General features: G+C 46.9%; 1 protein-coding gene across 1 annotated transcript in view; it reads left to right on the top strand.

Moving 5' to 3' along the window:
- Positions 1 to 19,964, top strand: part of LOC138468894 (vomeronasal type-2 receptor 26-like) — a 146,446-nt gene that overhangs the window by 65,319 nt on the left and 61,163 nt on the right. Inside the window, exons 3-5 of the mRNA XM_069609025.1 lie at positions 5,893 to 6,723; positions 13,769 to 13,960; positions 14,802 to 15,449. Coding sequence (XP_069465126.1) covers positions 5,893 to 6,723; positions 13,769 to 13,960; positions 14,802 to 15,449 — 1,671 coding nt within the window. The remainder of the gene's footprint in view (positions 1 to 5,892; positions 6,724 to 13,768; positions 13,961 to 14,801; positions 15,450 to 19,964) is intronic.

The following is a 19,964-nucleotide window of genomic DNA, read 5'->3' as shown; positions in this document are numbered from 1 at the left end:
TGCCAGACATACTTCATGTTTGTACTGGCGAGAGATAGCATTTAAATTATCCTTATTCCCGTCAGTTGGGCATAGTTTCCAAGTTGATTCGCTTTTTCTCTTAGTCAGGCGTAAGGTCTTAAGTTCAGGCGTGAACTATTTGTTTAAATGGGCCTTAGGTTTACTTGTACGTGGTTTAAGCGGGCAATTTTGTCCATAGTGTCAAGCATAAATTTATTATATTTGTGTACTAGTGCACTGGGGTCTAGGTTGTCCGACAGAGCATTTAGATTTGGGAGGACGGCTGGAATAATATTATCTGTAGTCATTTTCTTTTTGTTTCTGGTAAGGCAGGATGGTGTTGTACGTGTGGCTGTGGTAGATGGCCTGGTGGTTAGGAGATTGAAGGATACCAGTGCATGGTCGGTCCAAGGTAAGGGCGATATGGAGGCGATGTCAGCTGTACAATTGGAATCGGTAACCCAATCTAGTATTCTACCTTTAGAGTGAGTGGGACTGTTGACTTTTTGCGATAGTCCTAGAGAGTCTAGAGTATTAGCAATGCTTGCTCATTAAATCCTAGGTTAAAGTCCCCTAAAACCTGCAGTTGTGACGTAGTTTTGGCCTTGTTGGATACTAAATTGTGCAGATCCTCCTCAAAGGTCCCAAGTGGTCCTGGTGGTCTGTAAATTAGGTGTATAGTGAGTGATTCGGTATTGTTTATGGGGAGTTTAACAGTAAGTACTTCACACGATTGTAGGGTTAGGATAGGGGCTAATCTTAGCGACAGGTTTGTTTTGAATATGAAGGCAATGCCGCCTCCACGGGAAGACTCTCGGTCTTGCCTAATTATAGTGTAGCCGTCTGGGATGGCCAGCATGAGTTATGGTCCTGCTGCATTATGTAGCCAGGTCTTGGTAAAAGCAATGAAATCCAGGTTGGCTTCCGGGCCTGGGTTGCGCTATACAAATAAATAAAATACAAATACAAATACAAGAAGGGCAGAGCAACCAATCAGAATGAGGTGGCGACAGTTAGGTGCCTGGATTGGCACTGCAGATGCCGGTTTACAAAGTGGGCGGCCATTTTAGACTGAATAGGTACCTCATGTACCTTAATGGCGAAAATGATAAAACAGCAGCGTTTGCGGATATGTATAGGCATCAGTCCATGTGTCAGCTATCAGCGTGAATAGGTAGAATTGTAGGCGCTGTGGAGTATTGTAGCGGCAAAAATCATTACCGCACTATTGTAAAATCATTCTCTTTAAATCCCATTCTAAAGTGTTTGGATGGGAAGATTATCCCAAAAATTTTACATGGGTTTGAGATCCATTTCCTTTGGGTGGTGGAAACCTTACCCAGATTGGAGGGTATCTACTGGTTTGGTGTGCTCAACATCCAGACTTCAGTTCCACTGGCAGCAATCCAGTATGAAATTGGCATTAATGCCCTAACTAGTAGAGCCAATTGGAGACTGCTAACTCTGTATAGGAATATTATCAATCCTGTCTCTGAGTCTCGGATTTCGCCAACATGATCAGAGATCAAAATTGCAAGCTCTGAATGAATTGGCAAGCTATTCTGTGAACCTGTTGAGGGAAATGGAAATGTCGATTGAGGACTTGTCGAATCCATTAAAAGTAAAGATAACTTTGTATTAATGTGATTGGATTAACATGTTGGAGAAACTGCATGGCTACAAATCATTTGACCATCTGCCTTTGGATCATAAAACGCATGGAATGGTACCCCCGTATTTATCAATTTATCAGAGTTAGGAGGTCCTTTTTAAAATGCTGCTGGAATCATTATTATAGCAAGCAAATAATAATTATATATGGTTACTGCCCAGCAAAATCTTCTAACTGCAGATATTGTCGTCTGCTTCACTCAGAGGAGGATTTAAAATAATGTGTTAATTATGTGCCCCGCAATAATAGTGAAGCACACGCTAGATTTCAGAAAATGTAATAACATCCAAACACCTGATGGTAGCAAAAATGAGCAGAATGATTGTTTGGCTGGTAGGATCACGCCAACGGTGTTGGTTGTGGTAGCCTTTTTAAACTGCCTGCAGCTAAATGATGGTGTTAATGTTAGCACGTTATTACCTCTTTGTATTGGATCATAACACGAGTCTTACATGCTGAAATTTGAGGTTTTATGGGTTCTTATTTTTTTTTTTAAATGATGTAACTGATAAAGAATTATTTTTTAGACTCTGTATTGTAAGTTCATTTTAACAAGAAATCTCTTTTTTTGTAATGTTGATTATTATGTAATAAACTTTGTGATGTACACAAGTAGAATAGGGACAAGTGTCTTGTCTGTAAAAAAATAAACACACATATAATAGAATTAGTCTGCAACGCTATAGCTAGTTGTGCCACATTGAGGGAGTTATGTTACAGTGTACAATGAGAAGACCACTCAGAAATAATGGGTGCTGAATAAATTGAGATTTCTAAGAGATGCATACACAAAGAAACAGTATTCCTCATGAACTATAATGTAGCTTTGAGCAGAGGTTCTGCCATTTTGCAGCAAAGGCTGCATTAGAAATTACACAATGTGTAATTTTAGAGCTGCCGCGCCACAGTGCTTAGATTTGTCCAACTTTATGCAAAGCCCATTCTTGCCTGAAAGTATGAGACAGCCAAAGTTTGATGGAGTTGCATAGAGATGCTATTCCTATGACAGAAGAGTAAATATGTGGACATTATTTCTTGTCCAAACGATGATTGAATAAACACACAGCATCCTTGATCAGCAGGTGTCTGGTGCCCCAAGAAGAAATATTGCCAAATTAGTGCCAAAGTACCCTGTACTAAATACAGTAAAATAGAAGAAATCATCCCCAGCTGACAGAGCATCATAAAGACTGTTATTCATCCCGTGACCCAATCAAAAGATTATGCACCTGGGTCGGCAACGAGTCTCAAGACAACAGTTGCTAACTAGGTTGTGGAAGCTGTCTGGTACAAATGGGGCCCTGGCATGAGAAATGAGATGGGATGGGAGTATCTGTTTGTTCTGGAAAGTGGGGGTTTGATCTCTCTATTCCCGGTCAGTAAATCAAATAATAAATTGTACTGTCTAGGACAGTTACAACATTCGTGGCCACCTTAAGAGGTGCCATCCAATGGCAGGGAAGTATTATTATCACTGTCAGGATGCAGCGAGCCTACCAACCAAATTGTGCGGTAATGATGTGATTGTAATGACGACTATACTTGGGGGGATGAACCTTGGTTGAGTCATAGATAATGTATTAGCCAATGGTTGACTGCTTTGTACAGGGACCCAAAGGAGTTTTGATTAGTGTAGCCAATTATCATGTTCAAAAATAAAACATATTATTTTTTGTAACTATAAAAATCTTTTTCACCTTCTAATCCTCAGCTCGATGTGGGCTTATTGAGTTTTTTTGTATCTTGCTTGACTCCCGGGCAACACTTGTCTTTTAATAAAGTGAATGAAGCTATGTTTGTTGCACTTGGCGCACTTCCTTATTTCTGGGTAATGGACTGGTTTTGCATGCATTAATATACTCATCCCAATGCTATTGTTAAGTAAGTCAGTTAGCAGTTTGCGTTTTAAGTCAGCTAAGGGATTCAGCAACATCGAGCCCCACAAAGCTAACGCCTTGCTTCTGATATATCCATAATATGTAGAACACCTAACTCGGTGGGCAGAATATAGCTCGGTGTACACTGGGCAAACTTCACTATCCTCCGTAAGAAAGCATTTTCAGCGCAGGCCAAAGATTCAACACTGCTGTGAGCCTGTACTCCTGCTCCATAACTGGTCATGTTTACCATTCGACCCCATAACGTGTAGTGGTTTATTTGGTCACCTTCGATAGCTCATTAGACGTAATAATATTGGACTATTCGGATCCAGATATTTTGATTTCACTAAATCACTCATTGAAGTAAGAAACGCGCAAATCGATTGTGAAGCCACTCTGCCTGCTGTGAAGTCTAACAGAGAGAAACGCGTGCCAGTTTGAAAGTCTGAATGCATAAAAACCAATACTGAATTGCTGTTAACAGGTATTATTCTGAAAGATGCTAATCAATCTTTGACTTATAATTGATTGAGGATTGGTGACACTAAGCCGAGCGTGGGCAATTTTCTTAAAACACAAACATCCACTCTACTTGAAGGAAGGCGGGAGACCTTTGCTGTGGAGGCTGCAAAGTGCCAAGGATGAGGACACTCATTGAAACTCCAGAGCTGGAGCGCCAGAGCAGGGGCTCTGTGCAAGGGAAGGTGGAGTGTCTCAGTGAGGCTTGCTCCGTGATGTCCAAGAGGACCGCCAAAAGGGGCAATGCGACTTGACGGGGCAGTGGGTGTGGACTGCACATCGGTCAATCCGGGAGCAGTTTAACCCGGCACAGGACCAGGATGAAGTATTTCCCTGATGCACAACCTAAATAAGCCAGTACTTGGATTGAAAATCACTTTCATGATGACACGTTCAAAATATATGCCCGATTAAATCTATACATCACTTCGTTGATGCCAGTGGAGGTATGGTCACAGCTTCCCTCTGACTCCATCACTGTCTGCATTACTTTGTGGCCTTGGTAATTCTTGTAGTGCTGCCAGAATCACTCTTGTGTGCCTGTAACAGCACCTAGCCAGATGCCTCATGTGTATATCTACCGTGTGCTTGTTCCTCAGCATGTACAATCCATTTTGTCAATTTCTATTTTAATTGTGAGGGGACTGCTTTTTTTCACTTTTAGGGTTGTCTTTTTTCCTATACCAAACTGACCATGACTGGAAAGAAAACAGAGTATGCTAACAAATCCATTTACATTGTGGTGTGGTAAAAAAGTGGCAATAATTCAGTTATTGGTGTTTTTTTAGGTGGTAAACAAATTATTGCCACTAATCCTGCACTGCCACAGCTCGAGTTTAGAGGTAAAGTGGAGTATTTACCTCCATATAAATGCTGTAGGTAAATTGTCCACCTAAACTTCATAAATTGGTGGATTTACCTGGCGGTATTTCCACTCAGAGTAAATCAACCAAAAATCCCCATAGAATGCCGTGGAAGCCACATATGGGAATTTACACCACTATACCTCCACTCCTACGCCTATGCTAATGTCACTGGCCCAAGTGGTGGTAACAGTAAATTAGTTTAGTGGTGAAATGGCAGATTTGCCATCGATTTACCCATGTCTATACATCACAGGCCTCAGTCAGTAGTGAGTTGTCATTGTTGCTAAGATTCATTCATCTTTTAAGATATCTTACCTTTACCCTCATCCCACTTTTATTCCTGTACATGGTCTTGTGGGGGCAGCGGGAGGCATTGTGGCAGAGCAGTCATTTGAACACATGGGTCCAGATCAGAAATTGGTGCAGAGAAAAATGTGCCTATCGTGTAGTGAGCATGACAACATGTCACACGTAGGCTTTGCCCTTTCTGTCTCATAGTTTGTTTTGTTAAACAAAAGTGCAAGGAAAAGTTCCAGCCTGAGAATGACTGGGGAATGGGTGATGCCGGGACATGATGAATTGCCTAAAGGGGGCAACTGCCCCCCTGTCCTCCCAGATCTGACACCTAAACTATTAATCACATGGGACTGCACACAAAATAACATAGCATTAAAATATATCCTATATATCATTATCATGAGTTAATTACAGATCACCCAAGATATCCACCCTAAAATGAACGTCAAGACACGTGAAAGGAGTGAAGGGCATTTATATCATATTAAGACCACATAGAAACTTCATATCATTGTAATATGCGTGTGGGTGCCAGCAGTGATCAGAAAGCCTCCCGTCAAACGTTGGTTAAAAACACTGTTGCGACTTTGCCTTAGTCTTACTCATCCACAATTGTTGGTTGCGATGATCTTTCTTTAACATTTCTTTTTCTTTGCAGATCAGTTATTTTTCCTCCAGTCCCGTCTTGAGGGACCGGAACCAATTTCCTTCCTTTTTCCGCACCATCCCCAGTGATGACTTCCAGTCCCAGGGACTGGCTCAGCTGCTGGTGTACTTTGGCTGGACTTGGGTGGGTCTCCTGATTGAAGACAATGACTATGGCCAACAGGGTGTTCAGATATTGAAACAAGAGCTTGCCAAAGCTGGAATCTGCATTGCTTTCTCAGAAAATATCATCCTACACCAGGCCGACCGGAATGCCTTGCACATTATACAGGTGATTGAACACTCCACCGCCAGTGCCGTTGTCATCTTCTGCAGTGATGCTGGGCTGATCCCTTTAATAGATGAGATGGTGATACGCAATGTGACAGGGAAGACCTGGATCGCCAGTGAAGCTTGGTCTACATCTGCTCCCCTTTCCATGGAGAGATACTCAGAATTCCTTGCTGGCACAATCGGATTTGCTATTCGAAGTGGAGTGATTCCAGGATTTGAGGAGCATCTCACCAGTGTCAATCCTTCCAGATCTGCATTCAATGGTTTCATGGGAAAGTTTTGGGAAGAGATTTTTGGATGCAAATGGCTCGACCATAAGCTGGCCATTGACATTCTCGATAACACGTCAGCTCTGTGCACAGGGGATGAGAAACTGGAGGGTATTCACAATGACTATACTTTTGTATTGAATGCAAGAGTTGCATACAATGTCTACAATGCAGTATATGCCATTGCTTGGGCCTTACATAACCTCACATTCTGCAAGAAGAGTGGATCTGCATTTACGTATGGTAGCTGTCATGATAAATCAGACTTCAAACCATGGCAGGTACAGTAAACCCCTTCTTTTCAATTGCCAGGGCCCATAGACAAATGATCTAAATTCACAACCTATTGCAGATATCATTATTTCATTTCAATAAGTCCAAATCTTTTCTAAGTCCTTTGCTATAAAAGAAAAGTCAACCTATCTTGTTAATTAAATGCATTAATTATACATAATTCCACAAAAAAGAAATAATAATATCCCAAGTGAATCATGCCAGATTACTCCAGCTTCTAAGAGACGTGATCATAGATGCTAATATTATCAAATTCAATAGTACTCAATGTATCGACCTCAGAACAATGAAGGACTGAGTAAATGTTGTGGGGGACTCAGCATTCGCCAACGACCACGCATACCATGAAACACAGAGCCACCATCATGTTCAACCTTTCTTTATTCCTCCTACCTCTTGACTCCTGTTTCCCTTCCCCTGCTCCTCCCCTTCCTCCTAACCGTGCTCTAGGTGCACTCTGGTCTCTTGCCTGGGGTGTGGGTTGGCATGTCGAGCTTGTGGGTGGTCTTGTCCTGCACATTCTCTGAAGGTGACCTTCCTGGCTACAGCGCCAGCATGTTCGTCCAAAGGCTGGGTATGGTTGTCTGTGGGTGTGTTTCCACCCTGGCCCGTGGCATTGCTCTGTGTCCGGGCCTTCTGGCCAGTGTTTTCTCAGTTTTCTTCTTCTCCAGGGTCGAGTGGGCTCAGAGTATTGCGGTCGCTCTTCCGTGAGGGCTGCGATGGCGTTGCGTTCTACTTTCCTTTCAATGGCGTCTGCCTGTGCGTCAACTCTCTCGTACGTTTTTGCCAGATTGAGTATTTTCGCTAGGGGTAGGGGTTTTATGAGAAGGTGTTTTCCTATCTTCTGCTGGAGACGTATGATGAACTCTCCAATGGATTTGTGTGGACGCTGACTGTGTTGGTTGAATGCAAGGCGTTCGTAGTCTTTGTTGGATCCTACTATGAGTTTGTCGTTGATTGCATCGAGGAGACGTTGGTACGTGGTTTTGTCTGTGGCTGGGATTGTCTTGATGATGTCCTTTACCCCTTTTCTAACCAAGTTCCTAAATATGCTGAGTTTGTTTGGCGGGTCTTTGTTCCTAATTGCTCCTACAAAGTCTTCAAATTCTTCAACCCATTCCTCCCATCTTGTTCCTCGGTCGTGGTGCGGGATCAAGGCGAATGGGTTGGGCCTTCTCATGACGGTGGCATATGACGTGGGGCCCAAGTCTGCTAGGGTTTGCGCACTTGCGTCGACATCTGCTTGTGCTAGGTCAGTCATGGTGGCCGGTGTTTAGTTTGGGTATGGAGTCGCTGTGCACTTGTGTGCGGTCTTTGGCGGCAGATCGCTGTGTTTGGTCTTTTGGTTTGTATGCTTTTACTTTCACTGTTGTCGGTCCTGCCTGGTATGGGTCTTCTCTGCTGCTGGTACGTGTCAATTCGGGCAGCTTTCCATGTCTGTCTTCTTTTTATTTCCTGTGCATGTCCTTCTCTTCTGTTGACCTGGGTAGTATTGGGTCCGCCGTGGTGGTCAGTGGCTGTCCCTCTGTGTGCCTGAGGGTCAGCGCTCTGTAGTCCTCGTACAATGTTCTTGTGACCTTTGTGTCACAGTGGCCAAATGGGCGGGGTGGTGGGCGGTCACTTTTAATCTCTCAAGTAGCGCGTTGCCCTTAGTTGCTAGCGTTGGTCGGGGCAGTCAGGGTGTTGGCAGGGTGCTGGATGCACCTTTGCGTACTTATTCTTAGTTATGGGAGTTTCCCGTGAGTGCGTTGGTTGGGGTAGTCAAGGGGGTTAACAAAATGCTGGGTGCCCCTTTGTGTGCTGGCTCTGGTTGGTTACTTTTGTTGCTGCTAGGGCGCAGTTCTGGGCCATTCTCAGGTCACTTAACTCCTGCACAGCGTGTGTTTGTCCTTGCTGCTGTTTTGAACCTGGTATGTGTACTCGTGGGTTGTGAATGGGTCTACTATAATTTTCGTCCCAATTTCCTTTTTTTTTATTTTAAAGGTGTCACGTAATGGGAGACGCGGGGTGTGATTGCGAAACCCCACGCTTGTTTATAATAATGTCACAGACGGGAGACGCGGGATGCGCTTTCCCCACGTGTCTTTACTATGCTTGCACTTGCCGGAGTACCTTGTGCGTTGGTGGAAGCGTCCTCTGCGATCCGCTCACCTGCAGTCTTCCGTGTGGCCAGGATGCAGTGGTCGATCCTAAAGTGTGGCGTCGGGATGCCGCAGCGGTGTTCTCCTCTCTCCTGCTGGGCGGCTGTGGGGGATGCACACATGGACCACCCGAACAGTGCCTGTGATGTCTCTCGGGCACATGGGCCCTCTCCACTTGCAGGGCTCGCGGGCCCTCTTCTGACAGCTGGGCACATGGGCCCTCCTTTCCGCTTGCCAAGCAGCTGGACAAACGGGCCCTCACGGTGTGTCGGGCGCGCCGGCCCTTTTTACTTGCAGGGCACACGGCCCTTTTCCTTGTCACAGGGCGCATGGGCCCCACTGCTGGGCACACGGGCCCACTTTCACCGTTGGGCTCATAGGCCCACTTTCACTGCTGGGCTCACGGGCCCTTCCACACTGCTGGGCTCACGGGCCCTCCTCCACTGCTGGGCTCACAGGCCCTTCCACACCACTGGGCTCACGGGCCCACTTTCACTGCTGGGCTCACGGGCCCGCTTTCACTGCTGGGCTCACGGGCCCTTCCACACTACAGGCGCACAGGCCCTCTGTTACTGCGGGCGCGCCGGCCCTCGGTCACTGCGGGCACACGGGCCCCCGGATGCTGGTGGGCATGCAGGTCCTGCACCTGTACTCCTCCGTTGCACGGCTCACGGGCCCTCCGTCTTCCTGTTCTGCTGGGCGCACGGGTCCCCATTGGTGCTGGGCGCCCGGGCCCTCCATTATTGCTGGGCGCACGGGCCCCAACTGCTGCTGGGCACCCAGGCCCTTCTACCTCCCGCATGGGGTGTCACCTGTACCTTTTCCTCCACGGCGCAGGACGTTTCCCCTCGTCGCCAGTTGTTGTGGGGGACTCAGCACTCGCCAGCGCCCATGCATACCATGAAACACAGAGCCACCATCATGTTCAACCTTTCTTTATTCCTCCTACCTCTTGACTCCCGTTTCCCTTCCCCTGCTCCTCCCCTTCCTCCTGCCTCCCACCCCCTCCCATAGTCCTGGGCTTCCTTCTTAAAGGAGCTCTGTCCTTTTTCCACTTACAACAGTAAACCTTTCCAAAATTCTACCTTGCAAAGTGCACCCAGACCCAATGTCTGAGTCTTAGCTTGTAAGTAAGCCATAGAGGTAGTGATTTTAGCGCTTTGCCTGGGCACAATGCAAGCAGAAGGATCCTTGGATCAGAAAGCACCGGGCCATAGACACACTACAAACACAAACAGTGAATCAATGCAGGAACAATCGGAATCCCGAGGAAGTCATGGCTTCTTCTTAAGTAGTGTTTAACCTCTAAGTCACTCATCAAAAGTTTATCAACATTTGGAGCATGGTTATTTGACGGAACACTGATAAGCATGTTCCTATTCCCAAAGCAACTTTACACTAACTAATTTCTTACATAAATACATTGGGACCGATTCGTAAACTATTTTTTTGTGGATAGGATGTGATTGGATGTGAAAATGCACCCACTTGCACCAGAAATGTTGCACAAAGTTCACCAGAATGTATGTATCATACATGCACAAACTCAGAGGCCCTCTTTTACTGTGATGCGCAGGTGCATAGCTCTGATTAATTTGAATAGCATCACAAACAAGATGCACTTGTACATTTGTCGAAAACAAGCTCATGAGGGGCACAATGCATGACACGGTGAATCGCTGCTGTCCCAATGCATATCTATGACTCAAAGAGGGATAGAAATGTTTTGGTCTGTTTTTCCCATTTCGCAATGACAGTCCATCTCACTGTGAAATGTGCTTCCAGCAACCACATGGACACTGCAAGCCTGTTATACATAAGTGTCAGAAGCATGCTAGCGATATTATTTTATGCAAGGCGGCTGTATAGAAAAACCTGTTCGAAGAAGCGAAGCCCTCTAGAAATTAACAGGACACTTTTAACACTAAAACGTTTCCAGTATTGGGGCACCTAATAATAGAACCTCTTCTGTGATATTTTAAGAAGCCTCTTTTTTTGAGAATCCGTCCTATTGTGACCATCTTAGAATCTGCAAGCGTTCATTAAACATTCATATTCACTGAAAGAGCAAACACAATTGCACAGTGACTCAGAGCCGAGTCTAAGGTGGGTGTTAAGTACCGAAAAGGTTGGACAAAGCGTTAACAACCTTTGCGGTACTTAAGACATATTCTGAAGGTGGAGCATTCTTCTGAAGTCAAAATGAATGCACCACTTTCGGAATATATGTGGCGGGTTGCTAGGATAGGTGTGAAACCAACCCAGCAACTGCACATTCATTACCTGCCATTTAAGACGGGTATTCTTGTGGTACTCCTCCACTTTTTAATGTGCGTTAAATTAGCGCACATATACGGCACCGTTTCAGTGCCGGTATTGTGGAGGAGTGCTACAGGAAGTTTGTCCCTGAGTGAAGGTGGGTGGGTTAAGATTAATAATAGCCAGGTTGGGATGGGTGGGTAGGTAATTATTAATGTAATATGTGGGTAATTGTGAATATTGGCATACAGCTGGCACATTATTGTATTAAAGCATGTGCAGAAATGCTGTAGTTCTGGCGCCAGTGGCAGAAAGGGTGCTGTGTAGACTTCTACATTTCCGCAAAGGGCAATTTTAAGTCTACACAAGTGTGTACCTAGTTTAGACTGTTGTCTGAACCACAAGAGTGTGAATGGAAGAGTGTGCTATTGGGGAACGTGCAAATGAATGAAGGACTTATATACTTGATGAATGTGCTTCTCACATTGCCATGTATGTACATTTGTGAAGTTGGATTTCACTTAACGTACCTTCTGTTTGGTGGCGGATGTTAGTATGGTGGAATGGGTAGTCCACTAGATAATACTTAAGAGCACCATATGCGCTGTGATCAAATGGTGTGCACCACACAAGTGCACTATTATCCATAAGAAAGAGGGAATGAAGTGTGCTACCTGGGGGCACGATGGATGTGCATGCCTTTTGCCAGGTGCTGCAGCATGGGGAAAAGGGAGACACCATATGCAAACCAGGATTGCTGGGAGGCATCACATTTGCACCGTTATGTTTGGCCTTGTGTTGTTATTTCCTCTTTGAGCTACACATTTCTGATTGTTGTATGTGTTTGCAGCGTGTAGCTCACAATGTGGTGACACTTCGAAAGGTGCTGACTTAGGTAACCTGTTGTCGCAAATACATGAATAGGTGTGGAATGTGTGGTTATCATTTTCGTACTTCATTTTTTAATCTTTTCTGTTCAGGTGCTATATGAACATCAACTGCTAGCGTACACATACCCAGTAGTGTGTGCAGTTTCTACAAAGAACAGTGGCCATGCATATCCAGCACCCATGTCGAATGCTTTTGCAGTGCACTTTTTAGCTTGTCGTAAGCATGCCAAAAAATGAGCAACCTGTGCAACCAACAGTGGTGAATGTGCTGGCTGAGCTCCCACCTCCCAGACAAAGAAGAAGGCGTCCAAATAAAGAATGTATATATTGCACCAGGGTGAATTTGTTCAACATGTCATCCGAACACATCATTCAGCTTTACTGGCTGTATACTGATGCAATTATGTATTTGGTAGAGCTATAAAAGAAGGAGCTGGAAGGAAGCACCAATAAGACTACAGCTATTCCATCTTTTGTCAAAGTAATGGCACTGCTTCACATTTGTGTAACTGTATCGTACAGGGCAATGTTGCAATGGCAGCATGGATGTTGCAGCCAAGTTTCTGCAAAAATGTGCAAGTGGTTTTGGCTGCACTGTTACAGCACATATCCAAGTTCATTACTTTCCCACTTATGGAAGTTGAGGTTGCTGCTGTGAAGGTGTTTTTTTGCAATAGTTGTGTTCTCCAACAGTGTAGGGGCAATAGATTGCACTCATGTGCGCATAGTACCACCCCATGAAAGGGAGAAAACGTTTAGAAATCAGAAAATGCAGTACTCAATGAACATTCAGATGACATGCCATGCAGATTTACAAATGACTGATTGCTAAGCCAACTTCCCTGGGTCTGCACATGATGCATTCATTATGTGTAGCAGCAACTTGCCCGTGGTAATGAGTGGCTTGTCGTCAGACATAAGCTGACTGCTTAGGGATGGAGCATACCCCTTGAAACCGTGGCTAATGACACCAATCTTGAATGAAAACACAGCATCTGAACAGAAATATAATACAGCACGTATGAGGACAAGGAACACAATCGAACAGATGCTTGGCCTCTTAAAAAGTTGTTTTAGGTGTTTGCATGTGTCTGGAGGGGATATCATGTATGCTCCAGACACAGTTTGCAAAATTGGAGTGCTGTGCTGCATGCTGCATAATTTAGTCATTCAACGCTGACTGCCTGAGCCAGTGGATGGAATATCAGAGGAGGTGGACAAGGAGGAGGACCCCATACGCAATGACGAGTATGAAGACAATGGGCGCAATGTTCGTAGTGATGTAATTTTTTCATGTGACACCACTGGACGGTGGTCATTGCAAAGTTTGAACATAATTATGAGAACATGGATGAAATGTATGATTGTGCAACATGTGCGAAAATAGGACAACACACGTTAGTGCCATTGGGCCTCATTACGAGCTTGGTGCTAAAAAGCAGCCATTCACGGCATGCCGTTAATAACATGTCCGTCTTGGCTCGAACCCGCAAACAGCGGGTGATTAAGAGTGCCCGAGCCCCCAGATAACGGCATCAATGAATGCGCACAGAACGGCTCCGGCCTCGGCAACCCCCAAATAGCGGTACCGGTATTAACATAGTGCTAAGAACGGGCCTGTTATTACCGGACCCGGAAGTAACATCATCGTGCCGGAACGGGAAATGCTTAGGCGGCCATGTTCAAAAACACAATCCATTGCCATCCTCCACATACAGGACCTTCACCACCAGAACTCCTAGCACACCACGGACAAAATGTCGAAGTCTACCCAGAAAGGCACTGCCCGGCTGCGTAAACCACGGATCAAGGATGAAGAGCTGAACATGTTAGCTGACACCCTAGTGGCGAATGCTGATGTGGTGTCCTGCAGCGACCTCAGGCGTCCAGCCCAGTTGAAGAAGAAGGCCATCTGGGAAGAAGTTGGCCGGAAAGTAAGTGCAGTCGGCACCACTGCACGCACAGAGCGCAATTGCAAAAAAAGATGGATGACCTCAGGCTGAGAGTTCGGAATATCCTGTCGGCCAATCGGAGCCAGGGGCTGGCAACTGGTGGAGGACCTCACTCACCAGTGAAATTGGCCAGATGGGAGGAGACTTGCAGCTCAGCCATAGATGTGGAGTCTATTGAAGGAGTTGGTGGAGCTGAGTTTGGCGTGCCAACATTGGCAGGTGAAGGTGAGTGTCCCTTCAAACACATGACAACTAATCATCACCATTGACCTCCAAATGTGACAGCAACGGCAGCCAATAAATGGCCCATCATGCACACCAACACATGTCCATATACACATGCTGGGCCCACCACTATCACATCCCAATGCATGCTGCATGCTGCGCCCATACACAAATACACACCCGATACACAGATGACCTGCACGTGTCACACAGCACGTCACTCCCAACACACATCAAGGCCCAACAGCAGCCACCATGGTGTACATGTGAGCACCTGCACGATTCCAAACAACACCCCCCAACCTTGCATGTACCCAGTCCGCTGCGAAGCCAGGCATGCAACTGATCACATGGCACCACCTGCACAAAGACAAACGCATGCGTGATGCATGCACCACCATCACTGATGCCCTGCCACTCTCTGTCCCCCACAGGTGCAGATGCAGAAAGCGAAGAAGCACAGTGAAAGGCACAATGCACAACACCGCCAAAAGGGCAAGGTGGCAAGGTGATGGAACCAGACCATCTACATCAAGTGGACCAAGGGGCAAGCGGGACAACAACCAGTGCCCTACCAGCCACACTGCAACCCACACAGGAGGAGCAGACACCTGCCCCTGCAACCCCGGACACACAATCGACACAGGCCGAGGACACATCTGGCATGGACGATGGCACACAGTCTGCTGCTGCAAGCACAATTGGGGAGATGGCTGCATCGGCACAGCATATTGTCGATGAGGAAGCTGACCCTGACAATGACGGCAATGCAGGACTCGTCCACTCAGAGCCTGTATGCCGAACATCTAGCTCGCAGGTCACCCCACAGGACACCCCTTGCCGGGATTCATCCGAACAGGGCAGCCATGGTGAGTGGTCTCTGACATTGCACAGCCCCATATTGAATGCGGTACCACCACATAACCCACCAACCACCACCCAAACTGCCATACGGGACCTTGAGGGATGTCTGTCCAGGATGGAGGGCCGGCAGGAGGAGATGCAAGGCTATGTCAAGCAGTACCTTGCTGAAGGGGAGACAGCACACCGTGTCATCCATGACAGCACTGCGGCCGTAATCCTGACCATCAGCTCAAGTACACAGAAAGTGCACAATGGCTTCAATGCCTTGGGACAGATCCTCACCAGGATTCCTGACAGCATGGAGCAGCGGCAAACTCCGGATTTAGGGTCACAACCATCTGGCTCATTGACCACGCCAGGGAGTTCCAGGCAGACCAGCCCCGTGTGCAGGTCGCTGCGAAGTGCATGGCACTCAGATATCCAACCCCCACCTCTGAAGGGGGCGCCACAGTAGCAGGGCCACCCTGCAGATTCTCTTTACGAATACATGCAGACACATGTTGTGCCATTGTTGACTTTGGGTGTTAGGGGGAGGGTGGAGGGTGGTGGTGGGTGTAGTACTGGGGATGTTGGGGGGTGTGGGGGTAGAGTGGGGGTGTGTGGGGGGAGGGTGAGGGGTGTTGGGGCGTGGATTGTTGAATCATGTTGTACAAATAATCTCACTAATACACCTGTTGTGTACAAGACATCACGAGTGGACATTGCTTATTTGTTGTTTGTCAATGTATTGCTTCATAGTGAACTGTGCCCATATACCCACACACCCAGTGCCCACAGTTTCCAATACATGACACCCTCTGCATCCAAGTACATCAGAATGATTGGTCTTTAACCAATAGCCGCACTGCACGACCCTCACGTGTATCACGTCCTGGCCTATGTCCAACATCTACTCCTTGCTCTCCTTCTACTTCACCAGGTGGTGGCAGCTCCGTGTCAGGTGGCAATGGTACGTTCCACATGTGCATCAGCCCTGTACAGTGCATGCCAATCCATGGTGCGAGACTTGGGTGACATACATGACCTAGGGTCCTAAGCATTTAAACCACCAGGCCCCCCAATGCATTTTAACTAGGGCCATTATGTACGCACATGTGAGGGCTGTGTGGCGGCGGATAACTCAAGATACATTCATCCCTCTCCTCCCATGGCACAGGGGGCATTCCCCTTGCATATGCATGTAGCCCCCATCCCTCTCCTCCCATTGCGCCAGGGGGAATTCCCCTTGCATATGCATGTAGCCCCCCCATCCCTCTCCTTCCATGGCCCAGGGGGCATTCCCCTTGTATATGCATGTAGCCCCCCATCCCTCTCCCCCCATGGCCCAGGGGGCAGACTCACCCAACAGCCAGCCACTTCGTACAATGTCTTCTTCCATGTACCGGGGTAGTGAGGAGTTCCACAGCACCATGGCATCATGCGTGGATCCTGGGTATCTGGCACAGCAATGTGTTATTATCTGGCTGGCATCACACACCATCTGCACATTGATGGAGTGGTATAGCTTCCGATTACGGTACACCACCTCCACGGCATGTGGGACTATAAACTCTACGTGGGTGCAGTTGAGGGCACCAATTACATTGGGCACGCCTGCCAGTGCATGGAATGATTTTTTTCTTGGCATTCGCCTCCTGTTGTGTCCGTGGTAGGGATATGTAGGCACTTGCATGCTTCAGTAGTGCATCCAGCACTTGGTTTAACACAACAGAGAAGCATGATTGCAACATGCCATGCATTTGGCCCAATGTGTGTTGGTAAGGAAGTGCCTGTGGCCAGGAAGTGGAGCACAGATGCCATCTTCAGCAGAGGGGGGATGGCTGTGCGGATGTTGATCAGGCTGACCAAGTCTTCCTGTATTAATTCCACTATGTTGGTGATGGTGTCGCTGTCCAGCCAGTACAGGGCGTGGATCTGTGCTGGGGTTAAGTCAAATGGATTGGCCCTTATCTGTGGAATTGATGGCTGTCTGCGGGGAACAACTACCTGCACTGGTGGGATTTGCTGGGCAAGTCTCATCCTCCTTCTCCTCCTGCGTCTCCTCTGTGTTGCCTATTGTACTGCCTGCTCAAGGAGTAGCAGCGCAGGCATGTCCTCCAGCCCCAGTATGGCAAGTGCAAGTGGTAGCATTTTGCTTTGGAAAGGGGTTTGGTGTGTGGGTGTGCTCCTTTTGTGCTGGCCCTGACTCCATTATCTCCACCTGTGCTGATTGTGTGCACCTGTGGCACTTGGTTACACATCAGTTTGCGGTTAACGGGTGGTCCGCGATGCCGGTATTGGTGGCATCATGGTGGCCCTTCTTACTGGCATCTCGATGCCGGTATGTACATGTCCGTGCGACTCGTGGTGTCCTCTTCGTTGCAAGAATGCCGGTATTACGGGCGTGCCACCCGCGTGCATGCCCACATGCTGGTACGGTGGTGCACGGCCACAGCGGGTTCTTGTCGATGCCAGTGGGACCGGCGTCTAGGGTCGTAATACTACAGACCGGTATTGGAGGCCGGTATTGCCTTATCGGCTCCATTATTGCGGGACCGCCAACCTCATAATGAGGCCCATTGAGTTTGAAAGTGTATTGACAACTGTTAACAAATGAAACTTTGCTCAATAAAAGTATGACCAAGCACATTGGTGTCCTGGACTGCTTTATGGGAAGTCTACATTATCTCGGATGAGCCATCAGGAAATGGTCCTTGTGCAGACAACCAGCCCAATTTTCATTGATGTTGAATGGTGATGTGTCAACATCTTCAATGTGCAAGCCTGGTCATAAGTACTTTTCCTCATCAATAACCTTGTCTCCACCCCTTAAACTATGGTAAACATGACCCAAATGAACATTACAAAACTGTTCAATGAAATTAAGTAACCAAACGTTGCAAAAACATTTGCCAATATGTTTTCTGTTACTGCTCTATTTTAGCATGCTTACACCTGCACTCTCTCTGTGGCCGACTAGGCAGTGCAACCTCATGGGCATCGTTGCTGGTAGAGGTGCTAGGGGAACTGAACGATTCCACTGCTGGATTGTCCTCTGACAAAATTGGCACAACAATGCCGGCCGTCAATAGGAAGTACTCCTTTTCCTGCACTTTCAATAGATCGGTCAGTGTTTGCAGGCACAATGCGTTCCCCTTAACTGTGGCACTGCACATTTGCACTGCCTGCCTCAAAGCATTCATGATTTCTGAGTTTTGCTTTTGCGTTTGGATGTACATTTTGACACTTTTGCTCACCACAACTGCCACACTATCAATTGATGAGCACAGTGTGCCTATGTTTCGTTGTATTTCATTGAAGGCATCAGTTACACATGCCATATCCGTATGTGTGACTGAATTTCCCTTCTTAAAGGTGCACACCTGAATCTTCAAGTAACAACGCATTTGAGGGAGTGCCAGAGTTTATTTTTCTGTGGTGGCAAGGAGACGGCAATAGTCGTCCGTGGGCAGACCTGTTGTTCTTCCACTGGTCTGCTCAAGCGTCAGTGGTCGCTGGGTGAGCAGGCTGTCTTCTACAAATGAGTGCTCCATGGCTACATCCTCCACTACATCGGCCATGTTGCCTGCATTACTCTCATCATCAAAGTACTGATACAGTGTAATTTCAGTATCCACTTGATGGTCCTCTGACGATGGCAGATTATCTTCTCCTTGGGTAGGATTTTCATAGACTCTGCTGCGGCTTCAACAGATGCTGACAATGAAGTACCTGCACAAATAAAGACAGTACGATAAAACCACATTACAACAGGCCCATAGCAGCATGGAAAGTAATCATAGAAGTGCATGGTACAGGAACATGAATACACTCCTTCTAGTGAAATCTGCTTGGCCTAATCCACCTCTCTTGCCCTCCTTCTTTCTCTTCCCCAAACTACTGAGCTCGCTGACTGGTTTCCTGGTGCAGAAGAAGCAAACATTCAGCACTTAACCCTGTCCCCTGCAGCGGGACTAGGCGCACTTGTCCTCCTCCCACTCCCTTGCACTTCCTGTCTTGAATATCTGTCTGTCCACTCCTCCCTCTGTTTCCTGTTCTAGCCATGACTTGTACCGCAGTATATTGGAACGTACGTTCCTTCCCTCTCCCCCCTTCTCTCTCTCCTCACAGACCCTATGAAACGCAAGCACCTTTAATTCTGTGGGCAAATAATTTGGGTCAAAGGGCGATCCTCCACCAGTGCCCTTGCTGTGCTCTTTGCTCTCAAGATACTTCTCGGGAACCCTGCGCCACACATCATACCACTTTTTTTCATTGCTTCAACCATGTGCAAAGTACTGGAAACAGCATTCACTTTGGTGCCAATAAGGCTATTTTTCACAGAAAGAGGTGTCCGGTTTGCCATTGCCCCAAATAACATTCTTTCATTTGTTATAACTTCATCCACCAGTACACCCACGGTCACTTCAGTGAACTTTGCCTTCTGTTTTCGGCCTCCACTTTGCACTTTCACATCTTGCCCAGCCATCAGAATACTACCCTCTTTGACCACTTCACACTGTAATGGCACCTTCCTTTAGATCATCTTATAATACCCATGCAAAAGTGAAAGTTGCTCTCTCCCCTCCTTCACACATTTCTTTTCCTGCACACACTGCTGAGAACGTCTGTTCTCCAGCTAAACCAGTCAAATCGAATTGCTGCCCAGGAAATTCCTTTCATCCCTTCCACTATTATAACCTTCCCTTGACACCTTCTCCGTCCTGTCCTGTGCTTTGTGCCGCATTTGTATCTAGTCTACAGAAGCATGTGGTTTTCCATGTGCTTCCTCTACGGGATCCGCTGTGTCCTCGGCAGCACTTTCGTTTAATAACTCATTATTTAAGGAAAGTGCTGGGTGAGCAGGCTGTCTTCCACAAATGACTGCTCCATGGCTACATCCTCCACTACATTGCCC

Source organism: Ambystoma mexicanum, chromosome 1p (assembly GCF_040938575.1).
Source record: "Ambystoma mexicanum isolate Mex_15411 chromosome 1p, UKY_AmexF1_1, whole genome shotgun sequence".
Classification (NCBI taxonomy): Eukaryota; Metazoa; Chordata; class Amphibia; order Caudata; family Ambystomatidae; genus Ambystoma; species Ambystoma mexicanum.
The sequence above is the reverse complement of the archived record's forward strand: the minus strand, read 5'-3'. Positions and strand labels throughout refer to the sequence as shown.